This window comes from Anomalospiza imberbis, chromosome 5 (assembly GCF_031753505.1).
Source record: "Anomalospiza imberbis isolate Cuckoo-Finch-1a 21T00152 chromosome 5, ASM3175350v1, whole genome shotgun sequence".
Taxonomy (NCBI): Eukaryota; Metazoa; Chordata; class Aves; order Passeriformes; family Viduidae; genus Anomalospiza; species Anomalospiza imberbis.
In genome coordinates, this window is record NC_089685.1 from 68,338,637 (window position 1) to 68,358,819 (window position 20,183).

Below are 20,183 nucleotides of genomic sequence, written 5' to 3' on the forward strand. Positions count from 1 at the left end.
TACTGAACTCGGACAACTTGAGGTATCATTTAGTTCTGCAGAGTCTGTTACCTGCTCATTAGCAGCTCTCTCCTCTGAGGCTTGCCAGGCAGCTGAGGGGATATAATATTACAAACTGCTGCAGCAAAATTAACTATAGCCCATTTGTCAGAGCTGGGAATTATCTTGCAGTGTTCGTATGTAAATGAAATGAGTTCCTGTAAGGACAGAATACATTATTTATTGTCTTTTTGGAGGTGACATTTTATTACAAAACTGTCAATATCAATTCCCCATCTTATATTTCTAATTTTCCCTCCTACATTATGGTAAATTTCAGCATCTTTTATTGGGCAGTAAAATTCCAATTTAATTATGCATACTGGCAAGTTAAAACTTGTTAGATGGGTTGTCTTAATGCTATGTGTTAGTCACATCAGAGCACTTGGGTGCTACATTAAGAAGAATGACACCAGGTGATTAGTGCAAAACGAATAGATCCTCATTCAGAGTGATTCTGAAGCCTCAGCTGTGGCTTCACTCTCATGATACATTCTGATGCTTTCTGGCACTCAGACTGCAAAGTTCTCTAGAGATTGTGCCTCCCAAGGCTGCCAGTGCCAAACAGGTCTCTCTGAACTGGCTGCTGAAGTGGCACCACACAGGGGTGTACAAAACAAATGGGTAACCACTAATATTCTTGATGAGGGCTCAGATTAACAGTTGTCATCAATTTTCTCATTTCGATCGAATCTTCAGCATTTTGAGTTAAATCTACCCTGAATCCCTTTTGCAGTGTTGTAAGTGTAAGACAGTTACTTTTCTGAGTAGAAATCATGGGTTATTGTTTTCTGGGGTACTTACCTGTTTCTGATTGCTGTAGTGGAATGAACAATGTTTAAATTTGTCTGCTCTAGTTCTTTGCAGAAGTAAAGATACTGCCCATTCCTGGCAGTGATTGTGACCATGTTAATTTAAGCAAGGGAAGCATAATCACACTGTGTACTACTGCCCTCCTTGCAGTCTGTCTAAAATTAGTTGCTGCTTGAGCTCTGCTTGAGCTTTGCTTGATTGCTATTACTAGTCCTTAATGTCCTAGTTTTGGTGAAACCTAGTCTGGATGATCGAGTCTGGGTATGAGCATTATACCTGCAAAAATACAATAATTGCAGAGTACCTGTGATAAGTAGTGTATTTCTAAATAATATTGACAGCCTGCTGCTTGCAATTTTGTAGAAATAATTCATTAAAATTGACTATGGTTTTGTAGATTTACTGTTTTTGGAAGTAAACTCACTTTCTGTCACCTTTCAAAGTTGTGTTTAACTTGTGTTAGTATATGAAACTGTTAGTGGTCTCAAGATGAGATTTCATTATCCAGCAGTGTAGAAATGTGTGTAATTGATCCTGTGGGATTTTGGACACATATAAAAGCAGTTGTCGTTGTTGTTTGGTAGCTTGTAAGCAAGCTCTTCCAGCCAACTTTTGCACTCTTCTTTTTAACTTCAGTTGAGTTATACAAACGGTTTGTCTTTCAGAGCCAAGACATAATCAGCCAAACTGAACCAAGAGGAAGGAGAATATTTGAGAAGGCCTCCAGCATCTCATGAACGAACCAACGGAACTCGAGAATGCTGGTTCTCCAGAGCCAGGTCTGCGGCTCAGAAGAGGACACATGTCTGACACTGCAACAGCACAGGCAGCCTTTGAAGAGGACAGCTCTCAACAGAGGCTTCTTCTAGTGGAGCCACTACTGTCTTCTGACCAGGAAAATGTAAGTCATATGATTGATAACCTGTCAGGTTTTCTAGGAAAAATGAATTTTGACCTAAGTGCTTCAGTGATTTAATCTAAGATTCAAAAATGTGGAGCATGAGCCTGCAACCTTTTAATGCCTGCTTAATAACTGTAATAATACCAGGAAGATTCCAGAGGTATTCAGTTGAATAAATGTATGGGAACTTGGGTGATAAGACTGGGCGTAACTAGGTTTTACCAGCTTTTATGGTTTTATTTTGTCCTCAAAGAAATGGGACTTCTAATGGTTTGTGTTCTGCTGAGATGCTGTTCATACAAAAAGATTTTTGTTCTGTAATTTTCTATTAATTGTAAATGAAAGGAGAAGTATTGGCTCTGGCTGCATGTAATCAGAACATTGGCTAATTGGTATCTCTTTGATGATTAGGACAGAAAAATTTGTTTGCAAGCATTCTTACTGGAATTAGACTGAACAGTGCCTGATATCCTATCTCAGACAATAGCCAGTAACAGACTCACAAGGGAGAGCAAAAGGATGGGGAAGCCCCTTGTGTTACTTGCCTGGGACACTCTCCCAGTCTTTAGCAGTTGTTGGCTCACAGATTTTCTGAGCCAGTGGCAATGTCTGTAAGTTTTTGGTGCATGAACCTCTATAAATTTTAGCAGCCACAACATGCAGAGAGGCATCCACAGCTTTATTAGGTGTTCTACAAAGACAGTGTCCAACATTGGACAAAAGTACCTTCTGGTTAGAGAGTTCCAGAACTGTAATTACTGCTTCTCCCAGGATATATTCAGATGGATATCAGCATAGTTAAGTGGAAGAGGCATTCATCTTAGGCTCACTATCCAGTTTATCATGGATTAATGAGTTTACTGTATCGGCTCAGTCACAGCAACTGTGTGGTTTTAGCCAGCAGCAAAAACATGCTGGTGCTACTTAATGTATGTTGGGCTGTGGCTGTAATTGCATTTGCCACAAGTTCTGGGTGTTTGCATGGCCCAGTGTCATGGATCAGCTGACATGAGAACTGGTATTTGCCTTCTCAGCTCGATGAGTTGGAGCCCTTACAGAATTTAGTTCCGAGCATTCTTGTGATGAGAAGTCAGGATTGGTATTCATGTCTAGTAAGCCAAGCCAGTGCACTCACATTTGTACAGCTATAACTTCCCTAGAACATTCTCAGTATCCTGATAAGGGAAACACCCAGAGTCTTTTTCCATTTTGTGGAAGGTGGTGAAGCATGTGTTTAAATGTGCAAAGTCTTGGCCAAAACTGGTTAGAAAAAAAAAAGTTGAGTTGTGCTAGCAGATATTTTGAATTTACATGTTTAGCTGTTGGTGTGTTTGGGATCATCTGCTTTGAAGGCTGTTTTCATTCTTGTCTCTGACTTTTCTGGCTGAATAATGAGAGTTACCTGTAGCCTGTTGATGGAATACCCAAGGTAAAAGTCCATAATTGATTATGTGCTTTAGTTATTTCTGTACGTTTGCTTAGCTAAACAGAAATTATCTGGGTGAATCAGTGTTTAATTCAAACATTTTGGCAATGAAACAATTGAAATACTTTCATTCTCTTTTTCAGTCATTTGTAGCACATGTTGTCTTTTTGATTTTTTTTTTCTTTCATGCATAAAACAAAAGTTTGTGTTTTTTTTCATTTTGGCCCACTACTTTCTCATGTTTGATTTCTCTTTCCCGGTCTTCTGAATTGCTGTCACAGAAATTTGTTTATGCCATGTGGCTTGCTGTTGCATCTTAATCTGCATCGCTTTCTCTGCCATATATGGCCTTCTGCTTTTAAAAATTTTTTTTTCATTTCATCCTTTTATTCCTGTTCTCTGTGATTTCTTGGGTTTGTTAGTATGATGTCTTTAAGTTGTTTTTTTGTCTTAAAAGGCTGAATAATTGATGCTTCTAATGGATCATCCCAAAACACTTTGCTGTCAAAACTACCAATATTGGCTTGCCAAATGGCTTTTATTATGTGATACTCTGCAGTGTTCCAGATAATCTGGAAAAAACGTTATGTTATACGTCTCCCTCTGCCTTGTGTAAGCCTCAGCACAGCTGTTGCTCAAACGTCAGCTCGGATTCACTCTTCTGCTGTGCTGTGCATTCTGGCTCTGTGCAACTGTCTCAGCAGAGCGACGTCTTCGTTCATTAGCGTGACTTACAAGTTCAAAAGCCTAATTTTCCTCTGGCCTGGAAGAGGTTCATGTTTTGATGACATAAGGATTCATACAGAGGTTCATGTTTAGTAATAGAAGGATATTGTTCTTGGCTAGGTGGCAGTAGTGCTCAGGCACTCAAGCTAAACATAGCCTTATGAAGGTCTCAAGTAGTGCCCGCTCCATCAGTGTTCTGGTGCAGAATGCAGCCACGATGGAGCTGATGGTAACAATTCCGTGTTGGATGAGGGGAGGTGATGGGGGCTGTGTCATGTCTTGACGCTAGAACCACCATTGTCATTTAATATTCTTGTAAATGCTTCTACTTAGGAAAAGCTTTTATCATAGTAAACATGTGTTCTAAAATGTACTGGGCCTAGGACTTGAAGTATTAGTGTAAAAATACGTATATTTTTATCCTGTGATAATATGGCATTGTTTATTTTCCCAGTGCCTCCTATTACCATGCTTATATCATTGCAGCTCTTGTATAAAATCTTCTCCAAACTCTCCTATACAAGATTCCTTTCCCTACTTGTATATCCACTTCCTGCTCCACTTGTAGAAGTAAGGAGTCTAAGCTCTTAAGAGGTAGTAGTTGATGAGTTTTTGATGAATTATTTTAATAGCCTTTTCTAAGAAGGAGGGCATGGAAGCATGTCATTATGTTGTTCAGAATTATTTCCATCTTCCTCACAGCTTGCTTTGTATACTATGTACTTATAATTTTGATGGAGCAAAATATTGGTCCTCATAAGTAATAAAGCATTTTTTGCTAAGAAAATGAAGATAATATTAAGAAATAAGATTTACCCCTAAAAGTTTTTTTTCCTGAGGCTTTTGACCCTGGCATCTACCTGGGAGGTTGCATAGCTGTGAACTACAAATGAAAGATCCTACTTACTGTAAATTGTGGCATTCAGTAAAGACATGTAGCAAAGAATTACTAGCCATAAGCAAAGAACATGCTTATTGAAAATAATAATAACACAGCTGCATCCTTCTGCCAGTGCTGTTAATCTGCCAATTTTATAATAATTTCTGTGAGAAGATACAAATCATATAACATCAGTATCCTTTTTATACCTGAACCTCTCAGTCTGTATTTTATTCCATTACTCTCTGTTCTCTCCTGGAGTGCAAATATGTCCATAGATTATCCCCTCTTCCCAGTACCAGTTTCAAGGGCTAGATACACATCTTGCTGTCTTTGAACGCAAAATTAGTGTAGTGGCAGGTGAGTGGTGAGCCTTCTGTGACTTGGACCAATAGTAGCCATTTTTCTGTATTATAAGCACTTGATGATGAAAAAAGGATCAAGCAAAAGCTGCATAATTCTTCTTCTTCCTTCAGCAGTTTAAATTGATTTTCCTTTTTCTGGTTTACACTATGTGCTGATAAGGCATTTTTCAGCAGGTGCTTCCCTTCTGTAGCATCCTGGATTGCCTTGCCTTTGGGACAGCATCCTTTCTCCTGTCCCAGAGTTTCTGTGTCTTAACTGCCTTTGTAATTCCAGCAGTGATAGTTGCTAAAGAAATCTCTCCTGCTGTGTCTTTGTTAAGCTGACACAATCAAATGCATGTGACTTCTTACCATGTGATGAATGGGCTCTTTATGCAGTCGGGAAGCCCTGTGCTTGACTCCTTCCTTTTGTACTTTAACCTGTCTGTGAGTGGAGGTAAACAACAGAACCATTTTCTTTGCCTTTGTTCCAGTCATGGGTTTTCCCCGTGCTTGGATGATGATTCCTTTCATCTTCCATGAAGTTGAGCTGTTGTGCAGTTGTCCTGTGAGGCATCAAAATGTGCCCATAAGGTGGAGACCTGTTGCTTTCAAGTTGTTTGATAACCTACAGTAAGGTTCTTGGGGGAGGTTTGTGTAGCACTCAAGACATCTGGATGGGCAGGAGAAATTTGGGTAAATACTCCTCTGGATTGATTTTCAGGGAGCGTGGGCTTTGAAGGGAGAGCTTGGTTGACCTCTGACAAATTTCATGACATCTCCATGTACTTACAGGATTCTTTCTAGGGCATAAATACCAAAGTGACTTGAAGGAGGAAGGCAGAAGGATGTAACAGAATTTCAGGTACAAAAGAGAATTTTTAGAGTAATTTAGGGCGAGCAAATTACTCAAGGCTTTTAACTTGAATCATAGAACTTACTCAAAGCCTTTTCTGTTGCAGAAGTGTTTACGTATTATCTACAAAGCAGACTACAGACAGACTTTTTGGTATTGCAGAAGGATGCATTTAAATAAATGGAATTGTCTCCTTGACTTTCTGGTGCATACCAGCTGAGTGAAAAAGACAGGTGAAGTCTTGAAGGTCAAAGAGAGACATTTGAGTCTTTAGAATAGTTTTTCTGGGGGGAAATATTTGTAAATTCTGATAGTGTGAAATTTCATCCTTTGTAGATCTACTTGCAAGTTGCAAACAATTTAACTTTCTTTTCAGTCTGGCATTTTTCTGTTGATTCTTTGGGGTTATGATTGAAATCTTGGCATTTGCTTCTGAATTTGGCTTCTTCCTCCATTTTGTTGCAGGTTTTGTTGGTAGAGTGTGAATGGAAGAGGCCTGGTAAAATCAAGCTTGAGTTCCCACCAAAGCACATTTCCTTTTGTTTTAAAGCTGATTGTGTTCAAATGTTGTTCTGTAGATTTCTTTATCACCTCTTCCTTACCTTCATTTTTGCAACTCTTGGGAAGAAATGTTAATTCTTTCAAAGCATGTGAGTTGACATTTTGCTTCAGATCAAAAGATCTTAACATCTGCATTTCTCCTTCACTTGCTGTTCTAAGAACTGGAAGTAATGTGAATTTTACTCCTACTGCTAGTCACTAAAATAAGTGCTTGAATACAGTACATTTTTTTTCTACAGAAAAGCATTTTTGGATACACAGAGCAGACTATCTCCAAGTATTCCCACTTAGACCATGTGAAGACAAAGGGACACGTTTATGGAGATGGTTTCCAGGCCCCACAGGCCTGAGCTGGTCAGATGCTGGTGCCTGCCTCGCTGGCATTGATGTGTCTGGCTTACGAACAGACTGTGAGAGCTTGAAAGTCTGCAGAAAAGGCAAACTGGCGATCCAGTCAGCCATGCATGGGCAGTGCCCAGAAGGCTGGTAACATGTAGGAAATGGCCGTTCTCCATGTCTGCTCTGTCTCCCAGAAAACTCTCTCCAAAGTACCATGAATTTGTCCTAGGTGATGGTTGTTGAGTTGCAGCTGGATTCAGCTGTGTCCTGTTACTCTGGAGTGTTTCTGTGCTCTGGGAGGAGAAGTGTTGGTGCTCAGACAGTGCTGCCTGTCAGCAGGTTTTGTAACCATTGCTTGCTGTGCTGTATGTTGAAAGTAGGAGAGGGAGGGAGTAGTTCTGTTTATAATTCACTGGCACAACAGTTTCCCTGCACAGGGGTTAGATTCCGTTGGTTTTGCCTTTGTTCTCCTGGAGATCCTATCTGCCTGATTTGGGCAGCAGTGGGGGGTGTGTGTCAACCTTTTACAGTGATAAAAGAGAAAAAAATAGTGTTGTACTGGTGGGTTAACTTGCATCTTCCTCCAGCTGTTTCAGATTGATAGACTGCTGTTATGTTAAGTTCAGCAGTACACTTTCAATCTCTTTGTTTATGTTTGTAACAGAGCATTTCTTTTTCCATAAGCCCAGCATGCTTGTTTTCTTTTTCTGTTGTCAGGATTAACAATGGCAGAGGAGGAACAGAAAATGGCAGATGAGACTCTTCTGCAGTAGAAACAATTTCTACAGGCCCTCCTCCAAACTACTGCTGAGCACATGTTGGCATCGAGGCCCTGGGTCCTTGTCAGATACTGGGCTTTGACAGAAAATCTATATAAAATCAGAATATCAGCTCAGAGATTCAACAGAGTCTTTTCATCTGAAGATATTTAAGAAGGGGGCTAGCTCTAATCAGAGTTTTCTAGCAAGGCTGCTGCAAAATGTGACTTTGTCCTAGGACTATTTGCTAAATGAGTTTTGAATGTTAGTGCTTGTTTTTAATGAGTGCCAGCAAGCAATCACCCATGACCAGTTGTGTAAAGCTGTTTTCAAGTGCTGTATTAAATGGACTGTATCTTTTATAAGAAGGTGACCTACAAAAGAAAAACACTAAACTCCAGGAACCTCCAAGTACTTGACATTTTGACCAATGGGCCTAAAGGGTTTTTGGCACTGTGCTAATGAAAGACTTTTTTTGGTCCAGTGACAGCAAAGGCAGCTTTGCACACCCTGCTTAGAGGGTGGATGTAGTCAGCCTTTTGGAAATTGGTGGGGCTGTGTTTACAAGCTTGTCAGGGGGAATGTGAGTTCTAAAAGGACAAAGCTGTTACTTAAAAACAACTTGGTATGTGCAGAAGTTAGGGGAAGTCAGGGAAAATTTTATGATGCTGTTTGTTTCCAGTTTATTTTTCACAGCTCAAAGAATCTAAGTTGGTGAAATTCTGAAACCTGTGCAACAGGCTTTTAGGAGAAATGGTATGGCAGCCAGCACTTATTGCTGCTTCCCCCTTATGAAAGGCTGGTTGGTAAAAGGTCAGTTGACAGAATGGGCAGAGAGGAGTTGCTGCTGGAAAAAAGCAATCTGGCCAGCTAAAAGGGATGTTACCGGACTGCCATTAGCAAAATAACATTTTTATATTATAGCCTTGAACGTGTCTTGGCCATTATTCTGAAAGCTCTCGAGTTACTGAATCTGGCACGCCACCCCAAGGAACATAAAATGATTTGAATGTCATGTTAAGCACTATTAATAATTCATCTGATGAGATCAAGACAAACAAGAGCAAAAACTCAGAGCCATGTCTAGACTTTGTGACTTCAGTTTTATGGGGGAGAAAACAGTGGTATTGTAAATGCAGCAACATATGTTTTGTAACTTGAGTTTTAAGAAGAAAATAATGTACAAGTACCATGTCATATAATATAACTCAGTGTTAATCAAGACATTTGGTTTTTCTGAGCTATCTTGCCTGTGCCCCTACCAAGGCACAGAGTTTTGCCAGGGCACTGATCAAGAAGACAGTGGGGGAGTGTCTGTCAATAGCTGAAGGAAGCAAGAATATTAAAACAAGATTCAGACTGCATCATGTTTTGAAAATTCCTGTGATGGTATGTTTAGGGCACTGGTAACATCTTGGTGGTGAATTGGCATCACAGACAGCTGAACTTTGAGACATGGGAGTTCATTAAATCCAGAGCTTAATGCTACATAGGTATGTGCATGGTCAGTTAGGCTCCTGGGTAACGGAGTAATGACTTTGTCTGAAAAGAAACTCAAATGCAGAAGACTTGTGCCCTTTCTGGGGCCTAGGAGAGTTTTATTGCAGGTGCTAGTTGTTCTGGTTTTGACTGGGATAGCTAATTTTCTTCCTACGAGCTGGTACAATTCTGTGTTTTGGATTTAGAATGAGCGTAACGTAGATAACACATTGATGTTTTAGTTGCTGCTAAGCAGTGCTTACCCTGAGTCAAGGACTTCTCAGAGTCTCATGCTCTGCCAGCGAGGAGGGGAACAAGTGGCTGGGAGGGAGCGTGGCCAGGGCAGCTGACCTGAACTGGCCAAAGGGGCATTCCAGACTGTGGAACATCAAGCCCAGTACATGAACTGGGGGGAGCTGGCTGGGAGCTGCTGGGAGACAAGGATGGGTGTTGGTCAGATAGGGGTGAGGGAGAAGGTGACCACTTTTTAGAGTAAAAGGTGGCTCCATTCAGATTTCATTTATCTCTTAGTTTGCACACTCAAATGAAAACATTGACGACACTTTCTGAAGTGATGAACCACAACTTGTTTGTCACCTGTGCAAGGAGCAGTCAAGTGCAAACTCTGAAACCTTCTAGAATTCTTTAAACTGACATCAAGAAACTACAGATCTCAACAAAATACACTTTGCTTGAAGTCCATTGAACATAACTTAGTCAAAAGTGGGAAAAATGTTTCTGGAATCTTTTTCCGCAATTATGGCTTGACTTCTGACAGGCTTTTCCATAGTAAGGATGTTATTAAACAGCATGTCTGTTAACAAATTTGAGAGTGATAGTATAGAAACTGTTAGTCTGTGTGAGGAGGATAAGCTGTTGTAGTAGACAAGAGAAGTATGTTGCATTTACTAGAGCACGTTTTACTGCACTTTTCTCTGTAAGAGGATCTTTGGCTATGTGATCTGACATTTTTGGACTGCATTCAGACGAGAAATTCTTGTACTAAATGTAAACTTTTTTTTACCTTTTGTGCTGTTGCTATAAAAGTGAAATTTTACTGTTAAACTTACTTAATGATCAGCACTGTGCAATTGAGCTCTTGGGTTTCTTGCTCTTTGTTTGCTCTGGTTCTCTAAGCCTTGGGTTTGGTATTCAACCTTTTTGATCCTTAACAAAATATGCTCTGGAATTCTTATTTAGGTGATGATCTGTCCCTGGAAGTGTTGCCTGGCTCTCCATATAAAGTGATATAATTAAGTCTGATTTCTACCTTTTCATTTATATTCTTGTCTGTCACTGTTATCACAAAAGAAGCTGTAACACTTAACAAAATAAAGTGAGTATGGATAAACCAGTAAAGCTGGTTCCTCTGGATATTTTCACTTGTCTTTCAGATTTATTTTATTCTCTGGTACCATCATTCAACTCAGATTGTGTTTATCTATCTGTTGGATAATTTCCATCTCATAGGTACCTGTACTGGTTTTTGGTAGCTTTAAGACTTTGTGAATTTGCAAAGGGAGTAGGATTAAAATTGGAACCATTGCTTGGCATTTCCATAGAGTTAAGTGTCCAGAGCTTTTAGAGTGTTCGTATCCAGAAGGCATGATTTTTGATTAATGTGAAAGACTGATTGTAGGCATTGCTGCTTGTTTTCAGCAAAGAGTGACAGCTGCTGATTGTAAGAAGTTTGCTTGTTACAAACCAGGGGGTTTATTTAAAGATACTTGAAAATGCTCTGAAGACTTCACAGAATTGTTTAGTCAAATCTGAGATGCTTTAAAAGAAGCTGAGCAAATTAGATCATGTAAAAGAACATCTGAAACATCAGCCGAGTGAAAATCCCTTTGGCCTATGGTCTAGAAACTACAAAGGCAAAAGTTATTTTTGAAGCACTTAATTCAGGATATACCACAGCTCATTAGAAGTGGGATTATCAGAATTTTCTTCTGGGCTCTCATTTCTTGCACAGTTTTAGGCAAGTGATATTATTTACCCAATATGTTTCTCATTTCAAAATGTGATTCTGTGAGCAGGCCTTAGAAGTAGTTGAAAATGTGTCCTAAAAGAATGTGCTTGCTTATGTTGTTATGGTCTAGAATTACTCATGAATTTCTGATACAGTCAGCTGAAGAGGAGAAAATAATGAGTCCTGAGATGTGAAGGAAGTTGCCACAGTGGAAATGTTACAATATGCCTTCTGAGCAGAAGAGTGGTATTCTTTCCTCTCAGTCATTGATTTAAGAACTGAAGGTCAATAGACTCCTTCAGATATTCAAGTGAAAAATGGTTTTGGTGTTGTCCTCCACTGTAGATTTGACTTTCAACAAGCACAGTTTACTGTTCTTCCCAATGAGACACTACAGGAGGGAGTCAAGATAGGACGGGTGTTCCAGAACAGGCCTCCTTTTGCCTCCTTAGCAAGAAAAGGACTAAGAAGCTGAGCTTTAGGGTTTTTTTTTCCCTTGAATGCTAATTTGGAAGTTTAATGGCAGGAAGGAGATAGTAAAATCAATTCCATTTTTTGGCAGTAATCTGGACTTTGTATATGATATGAATTCCTTTTATCACCAAAAGAAGCTCAGTAATGATTTGTTTGTAGGCACATGGCCAAAAAGCAAAGATTTTGGACTAGCTCAGAAATAGCTGTGCTCTTCAAGCTTTACAGTCGGTTCAAATTTAAGCCTTCCTATCATTCTAGAAATGAGAGTATGTGCACAGGGGGAAATGAACATTTTTTGGCTTTGAGTCACTGAGCAGACTGCAATGAATACAGGCTTTGATTCCATAAGGGACCTCTTTTCCTTCAATCCACCCAGTTGTGTAAATTCAGGTTACTAACTTGTCCACCCCATTTGAGCTGGTTATTGTGTGCTGCTGGGGGAGGAAATTCTAGAGTAGCTAAAAGGCACAGCAGTGCTTCTTCTTTCAAATGCACTGGAACTTAAATGCCAGCCTTGCTTTTCCATAAGGCATGCTCTTGGAAACCAAAGAGCATGGTTCTTTGGTTTCTAAACTGTGCAGGTGATCATGAGCATTTCCTCCAGACCTCCATGGCAGGGCACTTAGACTAGTTGATCTTTAAAGCTGCCTTCTAACCCAACCCATTCTATGTTTCTATGACCTTGAGTTAATTATTTATACTGAAAACCAAGAATCCTAGCGAGCTCCATTAGTAGAAAAAGCCAATAAAATTGACAGCGTGGGGCAACAATGTCAGTGAATCTTGTTAAGTCAGAATGAAACCAAATTTGCTTTTTATTCCTGTGCCTAACAGGAATTGTGCCTATTTTGGAAGGATATTAAAGCTACTTGTATCTTTCTGTTGCCCGGTGCCTTTCTGAATAGGACTAATGGGCTAACCTAGGCAGAGTGAGTGTATTTAATACTGTCTTTTTCTGCTGGAGAATCTGTTTAGAGCTGGTCAATATATCAATCATTGCTGTAAAATACAAGATATTGTTCAGAGGAATTGTTCACTGGAATGATAAATGAAGGTGAGTAGACAGTACAAGGGATATGGGTTATTTGTTTAGGCAATCAAATTTTCCTAGTGTGGACAATTGTGAGGTATACATAAAACTTGAAGGATGTGTACTGTGTATTACATACCAGAAATTGCATTCTGGGTAAGCAAAATTGGGCCAAGAACTGGGATGGGACCTCTTTGAAAGATGAAGCTTCAGTGACTACTGCAAGACTTGGGTATTGCAAGGCTTGGGTACCAAACAGGTATGAACGTGTCATTTCTTTATCAAAACCCCCAAAAATATTGAAGGCTCAGGATGGCTCACTGTAGGCTGAAAGAAGTCTCCTTTTATTTATTCAAAAATGAGAATTTTAAGCAGCTTATTGAGTTAACTTGACAGAAATAGTTAATAAGGCTTGACACCAAGGAGAGAGCTGTAATGTGGGACAAATGCACAGCCAGCTCCCATCCCTGGCTTGAAAGTTCAGGGCATTAATCTGAACATTACTGATAATAATTTGTAGATAAAGTAAGTGAGGTTATATACTATATTGTCAGTCACTTTGGATGGTATTATTGATACATCATCTTGAATTTAAAGTTGTTAAGCATGGTATGGGAATAGGAGAGGGGAAAGTGTTCTGGGAAATCTGGAGGAGGCCAGTGTCCCTCTATGCTGACTGTGGAGCTTTCTTGGTGTGGCCATGGGGTGTGTGGCAGCTTTCTGCATTAAGTCTTGAGGGTGCAAAAAGCTCCTTCTCTCCTTCCTAGATTCCTTTAGTTTGTTTACTTTGGAAGTTGGAAGTGTTGAATGGAGTCTTTGATGGGCCATGAACATTGTAGGAAGCAAACAGGAATGTAGAACTTCCATGGCCCCCTGCTTTTCTTCTCCATGGGAAGCTAGAGTGTATCAAAATATGCAGATGATGTGATAAGTCATGATAGAGCAGAAAACTACCAAATTGTTCCTGTAAAGCTCTTAATGACGTGTACCAGCCTGATATCCCAGCTCAGCAGATTATTTTAGTTTTCCTTTTCATAATTCTCTTGGTACACCCTGAGGATATGGATTCTCTTTATTTGAACTTGGCTTAAAACTCTGATCCCTGTTACTGCTTTTCTTTGATAACTTGCCTTTGTCTAACTGGCAGGAGTTTCATAGTAGTTTCTGAAATACCTTGAAAAATCAAACGAATGAGTAAATTCCAGTACTGGATTACAAGCTGAACAGAAGTGTCAGTTAAACAGAATAGATTTTCAGATTTGGAGTGCAAATTAAGGTGAAACATTTCTAACAAGGTAAATGGATTCCTCTCCTTGACTTACCTTTTATTACCCTGAAATGCCATATACATTATAGAGGCATTAACACTGCCACAGTGACATTGAAACATAAAACAGGGAGTAATCCTTCCCTAGAGGTGGGAAGGCTGCAAGCCTCAGACTCCATATCTGGGATTTAATGAAGCGTGACTTAGACGAGCACTGCTGGCTTCCAAACCTGCTGGAAACATATGCAGAATGGATTAGACATGTGAGTTGTTCTCAGATACCTAAGAATGTAATCATTTTTTTGCTTGTTCTTCTGAATTCTTTTCTCAGTGCCATACAAGGAGAGACTTCTTTATTTGCCAAGACCTCAAATCATAGTTTTGTATGGAAAACAGAATCACCTTCCTCTGTTCATCTTTCTACAAAGTATTTTCTCTGGGTTTTTTTTCTCTCCAGTGTTCTGAGGATAATAAACACAATGATGAGCCACCTCAAGAAGATGAAGGTTTTATGGGAATGTCACCTCTTCTACAAGCCCACCATGCTATGGAGAGAATGGAAGAATTCGTGTGTAAGGTAAGGGCACGTGGAAACTGCTGATATAATTTCCTTTTTAAGGAACGTCCAGTGGGCAGCAGACTGTACTTTGAGGAACTGCACTGCTGATGCGAGGGAGAGGAGGTTCTCACTGTCCCCAGATGGGCATCTTGTGTTCTGAGTACCAATACTGTGCATCCGCAGCATCTGTCTGTCCTACAGGATTAAACTGTAGAGCTTGGAACAATAGGGATTTACAGCTGAGACTCCAAAGCTGATCATGCAACTCAGGTGTGTCCCTTGAGAAACACCTGTGAGTGCGAAGCAGAACAAAAGCCTTCTGGTTCCAGGCACTTTGACTTACAAGGTCATTTGACCAGATTTCTTCAGATTAGCAAATATTTTGCTTTTCTAGCACCATTTGCATCTATGGTAGAACAAGCTTTGTCCCTGACATGAAAACAATGCTGTATTGAAACCATACGTAAGTAATTCCATTGTAGATTTTGTAATTGTTGACCTTGGCTCAATTTTTGCTACTTTTTAGAGCCACTGGGCTGTGTCAGTCTCTGGCCCTCTTTTCTCGCTGCAAGGAATGCTGCCTCTTTATACACTGGTTCCTGCTGGTTTTATGAACTATTTTTGATATTTTTACAGAGGGACCTTAGTTTCTTGGTGGTCTTTTGTGTATGGATCATTTTGACTATTTGCTTTGTTGATATTTTTTTTTTTTTACTGTGCATCTTTGCCTCTTTTAAAATGTTTTGTAGGGTGGATTCTGTAAAGTGAATTCCCTCCTTCTATTTCTACCTCAATTCACATTTTTTGTTCATGAACTAAACCAGTTATTTTCTTGCTGAATGTATTTAAGAACCCAGTCTTTAACTGGACTGGTTATTCTTTGTTTTGCTTCCATGCATGAGTGTGGAGAATTGATTTTAAAACTCTGAGCTCTTGTTGTTGAAATGGAAATAAGAATGTAGCTTTTTAAACTTAGTGTTTCAGGAACCTTCAGCCTTGCTCCTGTAACTCTAGCCAGCCAGCAAGCCCAAGGAAGCCTGCAGAAACAGCCCCGGTACATAAAGCAGTTCCCTGCTCCCCTGTCCTTGGCGGTGCTGCCACACTGAAGCCTCCATGTGTCTTGTGTTACTGAAGCAGTGCTGGGAACATCTGTGCACACTTATTTCCTGTGGAGCCAGCTGCAAGAATAGCTCTGTGCACAAACCCCCTCTCTCCCTTTAACGAAGAAATCTCATGGAATTGAGAGTCATGAGTCTGTTGCCTTAACTGCTCTGTCACTATCTGTTTGTGAGCAAAAATGCTTGGGAGCATTTTTTCCCCAGTCTGAATAAGGGGTTGGACTCTTCTTGCTGGGCTCTCAGCATTTCACATTTTCTGGCCCCCGTTCGTGCTAATGGGTAGCTTCTTTTGCTAGGCTTCCCCAAATGCTAGCAGATACACAGTCAGGTTGGCTTGTGGTGGAGGAACGGGCTTATTTATTTATTGGAGAGAACTAGGTGTAGGCTTCTTCAGTTAAATGGAAAAGGTGGCCTGTAAAATAACAGAATGTGGAAGCGAATTAAATGTTTTCTCTTCATCAGCAGTAAAAACACCCAGTAGCCTTCCTGTCCAGCAGAATGGTGAAGTATTTCTTTCTCTGATGGTGCAGTTCATAATGGTACAGTTCTGAACTGGGAACAGTGACTTTAGCTTGATATTTCAAGTGTAAAACCTTTTCCCCAGAGATGTTCCACCAACTCTCCTCTGTTTACAGTACTCACAGGTTAACTCCAGCACTTTTACTAAAACGGGTTTTCTGACTATTTCTGTGCACTGAAGGAGCTCCAGTCCCTGCATTTCACTGAACTCTTCTAACCCCTAGGTATGGGAGGGCCGATGGAGAGTCATTGCCCACGACGTTCTGCCTGACTGGCTGAAGGACAATGACTACCTGCTGCATGGACACAGACCGCCCATGCCTTCCTTCCGGGCTTGTTTCAAGAGCATCTTCAGAATACACACAGAGACTGGCAACATCTGGACACATCTCCTAGGTACTCTCAGCTTGCTTTAATATAATCCTAAATCTCATCCAATGGTTTTGTTGCTCTCAAAGAAAAGAGAGCAAGACAGGAAGGTCTACGGGGTTGTCAGCATTATCATTCCACTAGTAACCTGTTAAGTTAGCAGCTTGGTATCCCTCTCCTAATTTGATCCCATCAGAGTTGGATTGGACTTGCTTAATTATGGCATACTATATAAACAAATGCATTAAACATTTCCTAATCAATAAATTACTGTAAGATCCTTCTTTTCCCAAGTGTGTAGGTGTTAATTGGGATTGCATTTCTTGCCACAGGAACACACTTAAGTTGCAGCTTCTCTGAGTGGTTTCAGCTTGTGAGAGCCTTGAAGGGAAGTGGTGATGCTTGTAGAAAGAAGAGCTTTCAGTATGTGTGAGCTTGACACCTCTCTGCCTTGCCGTTTTTCAGGATGTGTGTTCTTCCTTTGTCTGGGAATCTTCTACATGTTCCGGCCAAACATGTCCTTCGTAGCACCTGTGCAGGAGAAAGTGGTCGTTGGATTGTTCTTCTTGGGAGCCATACTCTGCCTCTCCTTCTCATGGCTCTTCCACACAGTGTATTGCCACTCAGAAGGTGTTTCCCGGCTCTTCTCCAAGTAAGTGCCTAGAGAACAGGGCAGGCCAGATAGGAAACAGGTGGGAAAACAGGGCTGGGATTTGTGCCTGGAGCCCCAAGTGTGGGAGTTGTTCATTTCATGACTGCATGTACTTTGGAACAGAGTTGAGAAGAGATTTAATGCAGCTTCTTCTAATTATAGTTTGTTTCAACATGAGTTTTTGTGCTGTCATTTGAGTCTTAAAACTCCATCATTTTCTGCTGTTTGGCAGGCATGTGCTTGCATCTTGCTGCTGTAAGTAATACGCCTTGAGCTTAGTTGCAGGACTTTGAATTTTTAGCGCAACCGTTACTTCTTGTCATTTCAGCTGTTCTGACTTTGAACCTTAAACTTATATGAGACAGTTCCACAGTGTGTGTCAGGATGTCTTGGTCTTTTGGTTTTACTGCATATTCTTTTTTTGGCTGGCTGCTGAATATCTGATATTTCCTAAAACTACTCAACCAGGATTCTGTAATCTGCACGGCCACCTCTAAAGTAGCCCAGTTAAAGTCCCCTACTGAAAAATTAACTCCTTCAGATTTTGCAGGAGTATTTTGTCAGGGTGTGGTAAAAAGCAGTGGCTGTGGATTTCCTTTTTCACACGGGTGCACAAAAAACCAGTGTGGCTGAAAAATTGCAGCATTATTCCACTGTGGTCATTGAAGCTGATGCCCAACTAACTCATACTTGTCAGATACTGAAATGTTTTCCTTGGCTGTGTTCTCAGAACATACTGTGTGCCCTGTCTTTAGAGGGCTCTTGCAGTGCTTTTTTCCTCATCTTAAACTAAAATGTGAGGTTTCCTCAGAAGGCTTTGGTTTAAAGGCTGCTGAAGGTATTGCTGATGTCTCAAAAATGGCCTTCTTGGCTGTCTGTCAAGGTAATCCATTACTGTAGGTGGAAGAGTTGCTATCAGGACCTTAGCTGCAACAGTGAGAGTAATTTAGTTGCAGTAAGAAGTAGACAGTTGCTCTACTAAAGAAGAGTGTGTAGGTGTGAGGGTTTCCAAAGGCTCACACTTCTTATGATGCTGATTTTCGTTTTTGTCTAGGCTGGATTATTCTGGCATTGCACTCCTCATAATGGGCAGCTTTGTACCATGGCTGTACTACTCCTTCTATTGCAACCCTCAGCCTTGCTTCATCTACTTGATTGTGATTTGTGTCCTGGGCATTGCAGCCATAATTGTCTCACAATGGGACATGTTTGCCACCCCTGAATACCGGGGTGTAAGGGCAGGTAAGACCTGAAATTAACTGTTCTGCTTCTTGACTGCCTTTTCTGCTTCCTGCTTGCCACTTGGAAAAACCACCTTGGGAAGTCTTAAGAGAGTTTAATTTTATAGACCTAATATTCTTGAACTGGGAGCTTGGTGGGTTTTCTTTCAGCATTTATTGTACGCAGCTGGATGCACAGATAAGGGCTGGTGCAAGTCCTGGAAGTGCATTCCTGAAATGGACAGTAACACATGCAGTAGGAAAGGTGGTGCAAAGGATTTCTAGCTGCATCTAGCAACTTTGTTCTCAAAAAAACAACTGACTGCTTGGTGTTGTGTGTATGTGTACTTGTTGTGCTTGTGCTTTTTTTTTCTTAACACTAGACTCAGACACTAGCAAATCATTGAATGATTGAATCAATGTGAATGATTTGCCTGGATAAAACACAGAGTTAAGATAAAGACTATTTTTCTCTTCACATCATCAAAAGAACAAAACCAGATTTGGTTTCACATTTTGAGGAAGGAAGAAAGAGAGCTTTAGGGGGCAGCTATGGAATGTGCACACAGCTGGGTTGAATAGTAATATTTCTTGTTTCTTAACCTGCACATGCTGTCTACAGTAAATCTAGATTTCCTGGACAGGTTTGGGTACCTTCAGAGCATTCAGCTTTCCAAACTTAAAATCTCTGTACAGAACATGAATATTCCCCCCGTGCCCACTGTTTTTACAAGTTTTCTGTCCTTGCTGCTAAAATCTAAACAGATAATCAGTGTCCTCTTATATGGCAGATCACATGAGCACAGATGCTGCTTTTCTGTTTCCTAGGAGTACTTGTGCAGCATATGATAAACAATCTCTTTGTTGTGTCTCCTTGTCTTGCTCTTGAGCGGTTGTGGTGAAGCGAGGCACGGTCTGTGTGGTCTCAGTTCCCTCTACAGGCCAAGAGCAGGAACTGGCCTCACCTACATTGGAGCTGGCAGGCACAATCAGTAAATGAAATATTCCAGCTATCTGCTGGGACGTATAACTGAGTAGCTTCTGGTATATGAAGGAAGTTGTGCATTCTTTAGCTTCCTTTCCAATAAATCTCTTCTGGGGACCTGCAGCTTCAAGAGCTGTCACTCCTCTGCTGCTTTGGCAAATGCTGAGTTTTCCTTCCGTAGCTTTTGTGTTTTCATTGTCTCCCTTTGCCGCCACTGCGTTCAAACCTGACTCTCCCGCATTTTCTTTACCTCCCAGGAGTATTTCTAGGTCTGGGTCTTAGTGGGGTAATTCCCACTCTGCACTTTGTCATCTCTGAGGGGCTCCTGAAAGCAGCCACAATGGGGCAGATAGGCTGGCTGGCACTCATGGCATGCCTGTACATCACTGGTGCTGCACTATATGCCGCCCGCATCCCGGAGAGATTCTTCCCTGGCAAGTGTGACATCTGGGTGAGTCTACTGAGTGACTGATGAGGAGACCAATGGGAAAGCTGGTTCCCCTTGAGCCTGAAGGATGTTGTGCCAATGTTTTCTTACTGCAAGTATCACACTGCTGCACCAGAAGCAATAGGTCTTCAGGGGCCAAATGACTCTGGGCTCTCTGAGCCTGGCTTAGCTGGTGCCTCTGTTCCCAAGTTGTCCCAACCTTGCTGGTCTGAGGTAACTGCTGGTGTGCAGATTCACCTCAGTACATTTCTGGATAGCTTTAACAGATGGACAAGGAACTGCAAACATTTGTGTGTGTGTGTTGACAATCCTGCAATGACACGTCTTTACCTTGCTTCTGTGCAGAGCAGCACATGGTCATTTCATTGATGTTCAGTGTGTTCTCTGGGATCTTCCCCATGTCTGGCTCCTCATCTTGTATAGCCAGTGAAAATGCTGGGCAGAGATGGTA

At 40.9% G+C, this 20,183-nt stretch overlaps 1 protein-coding gene across 4 annotated transcripts in view; it reads left to right on the top strand.

The window, feature by feature from the left end:
- Positions 1 to 20,183, top strand: part of ADIPOR2 (adiponectin receptor 2) — a 45,224-nt gene that overhangs the window by 21,247 nt on the left and 3,794 nt on the right. For 3 of the 4 annotated variants that reach the window (XM_068191784.1, XM_068191785.1, XM_068191786.1), the window contains exons 2-7: positions 1,518 to 1,753; positions 14,320 to 14,439; positions 16,283 to 16,454; positions 16,893 to 17,079; positions 18,134 to 18,321; positions 19,542 to 19,735. In XM_068191784.1, coding sequence (XP_068047885.1) covers positions 1,586 to 1,753; positions 14,320 to 14,439; positions 16,283 to 16,454; positions 16,893 to 17,079; positions 18,134 to 18,321; positions 19,542 to 19,735 — 1,029 coding nt within the window. In that variant the 5' untranslated portion in view covers positions 1,518 to 1,585. The remainder of the gene's footprint in view (positions 1 to 1,517; positions 1,754 to 14,319; positions 14,440 to 16,282; positions 16,455 to 16,892; positions 17,080 to 18,133; positions 18,322 to 19,541; positions 19,736 to 20,183) is intronic. The other variant, XM_068191787.1, reaches the window with a different exon arrangement.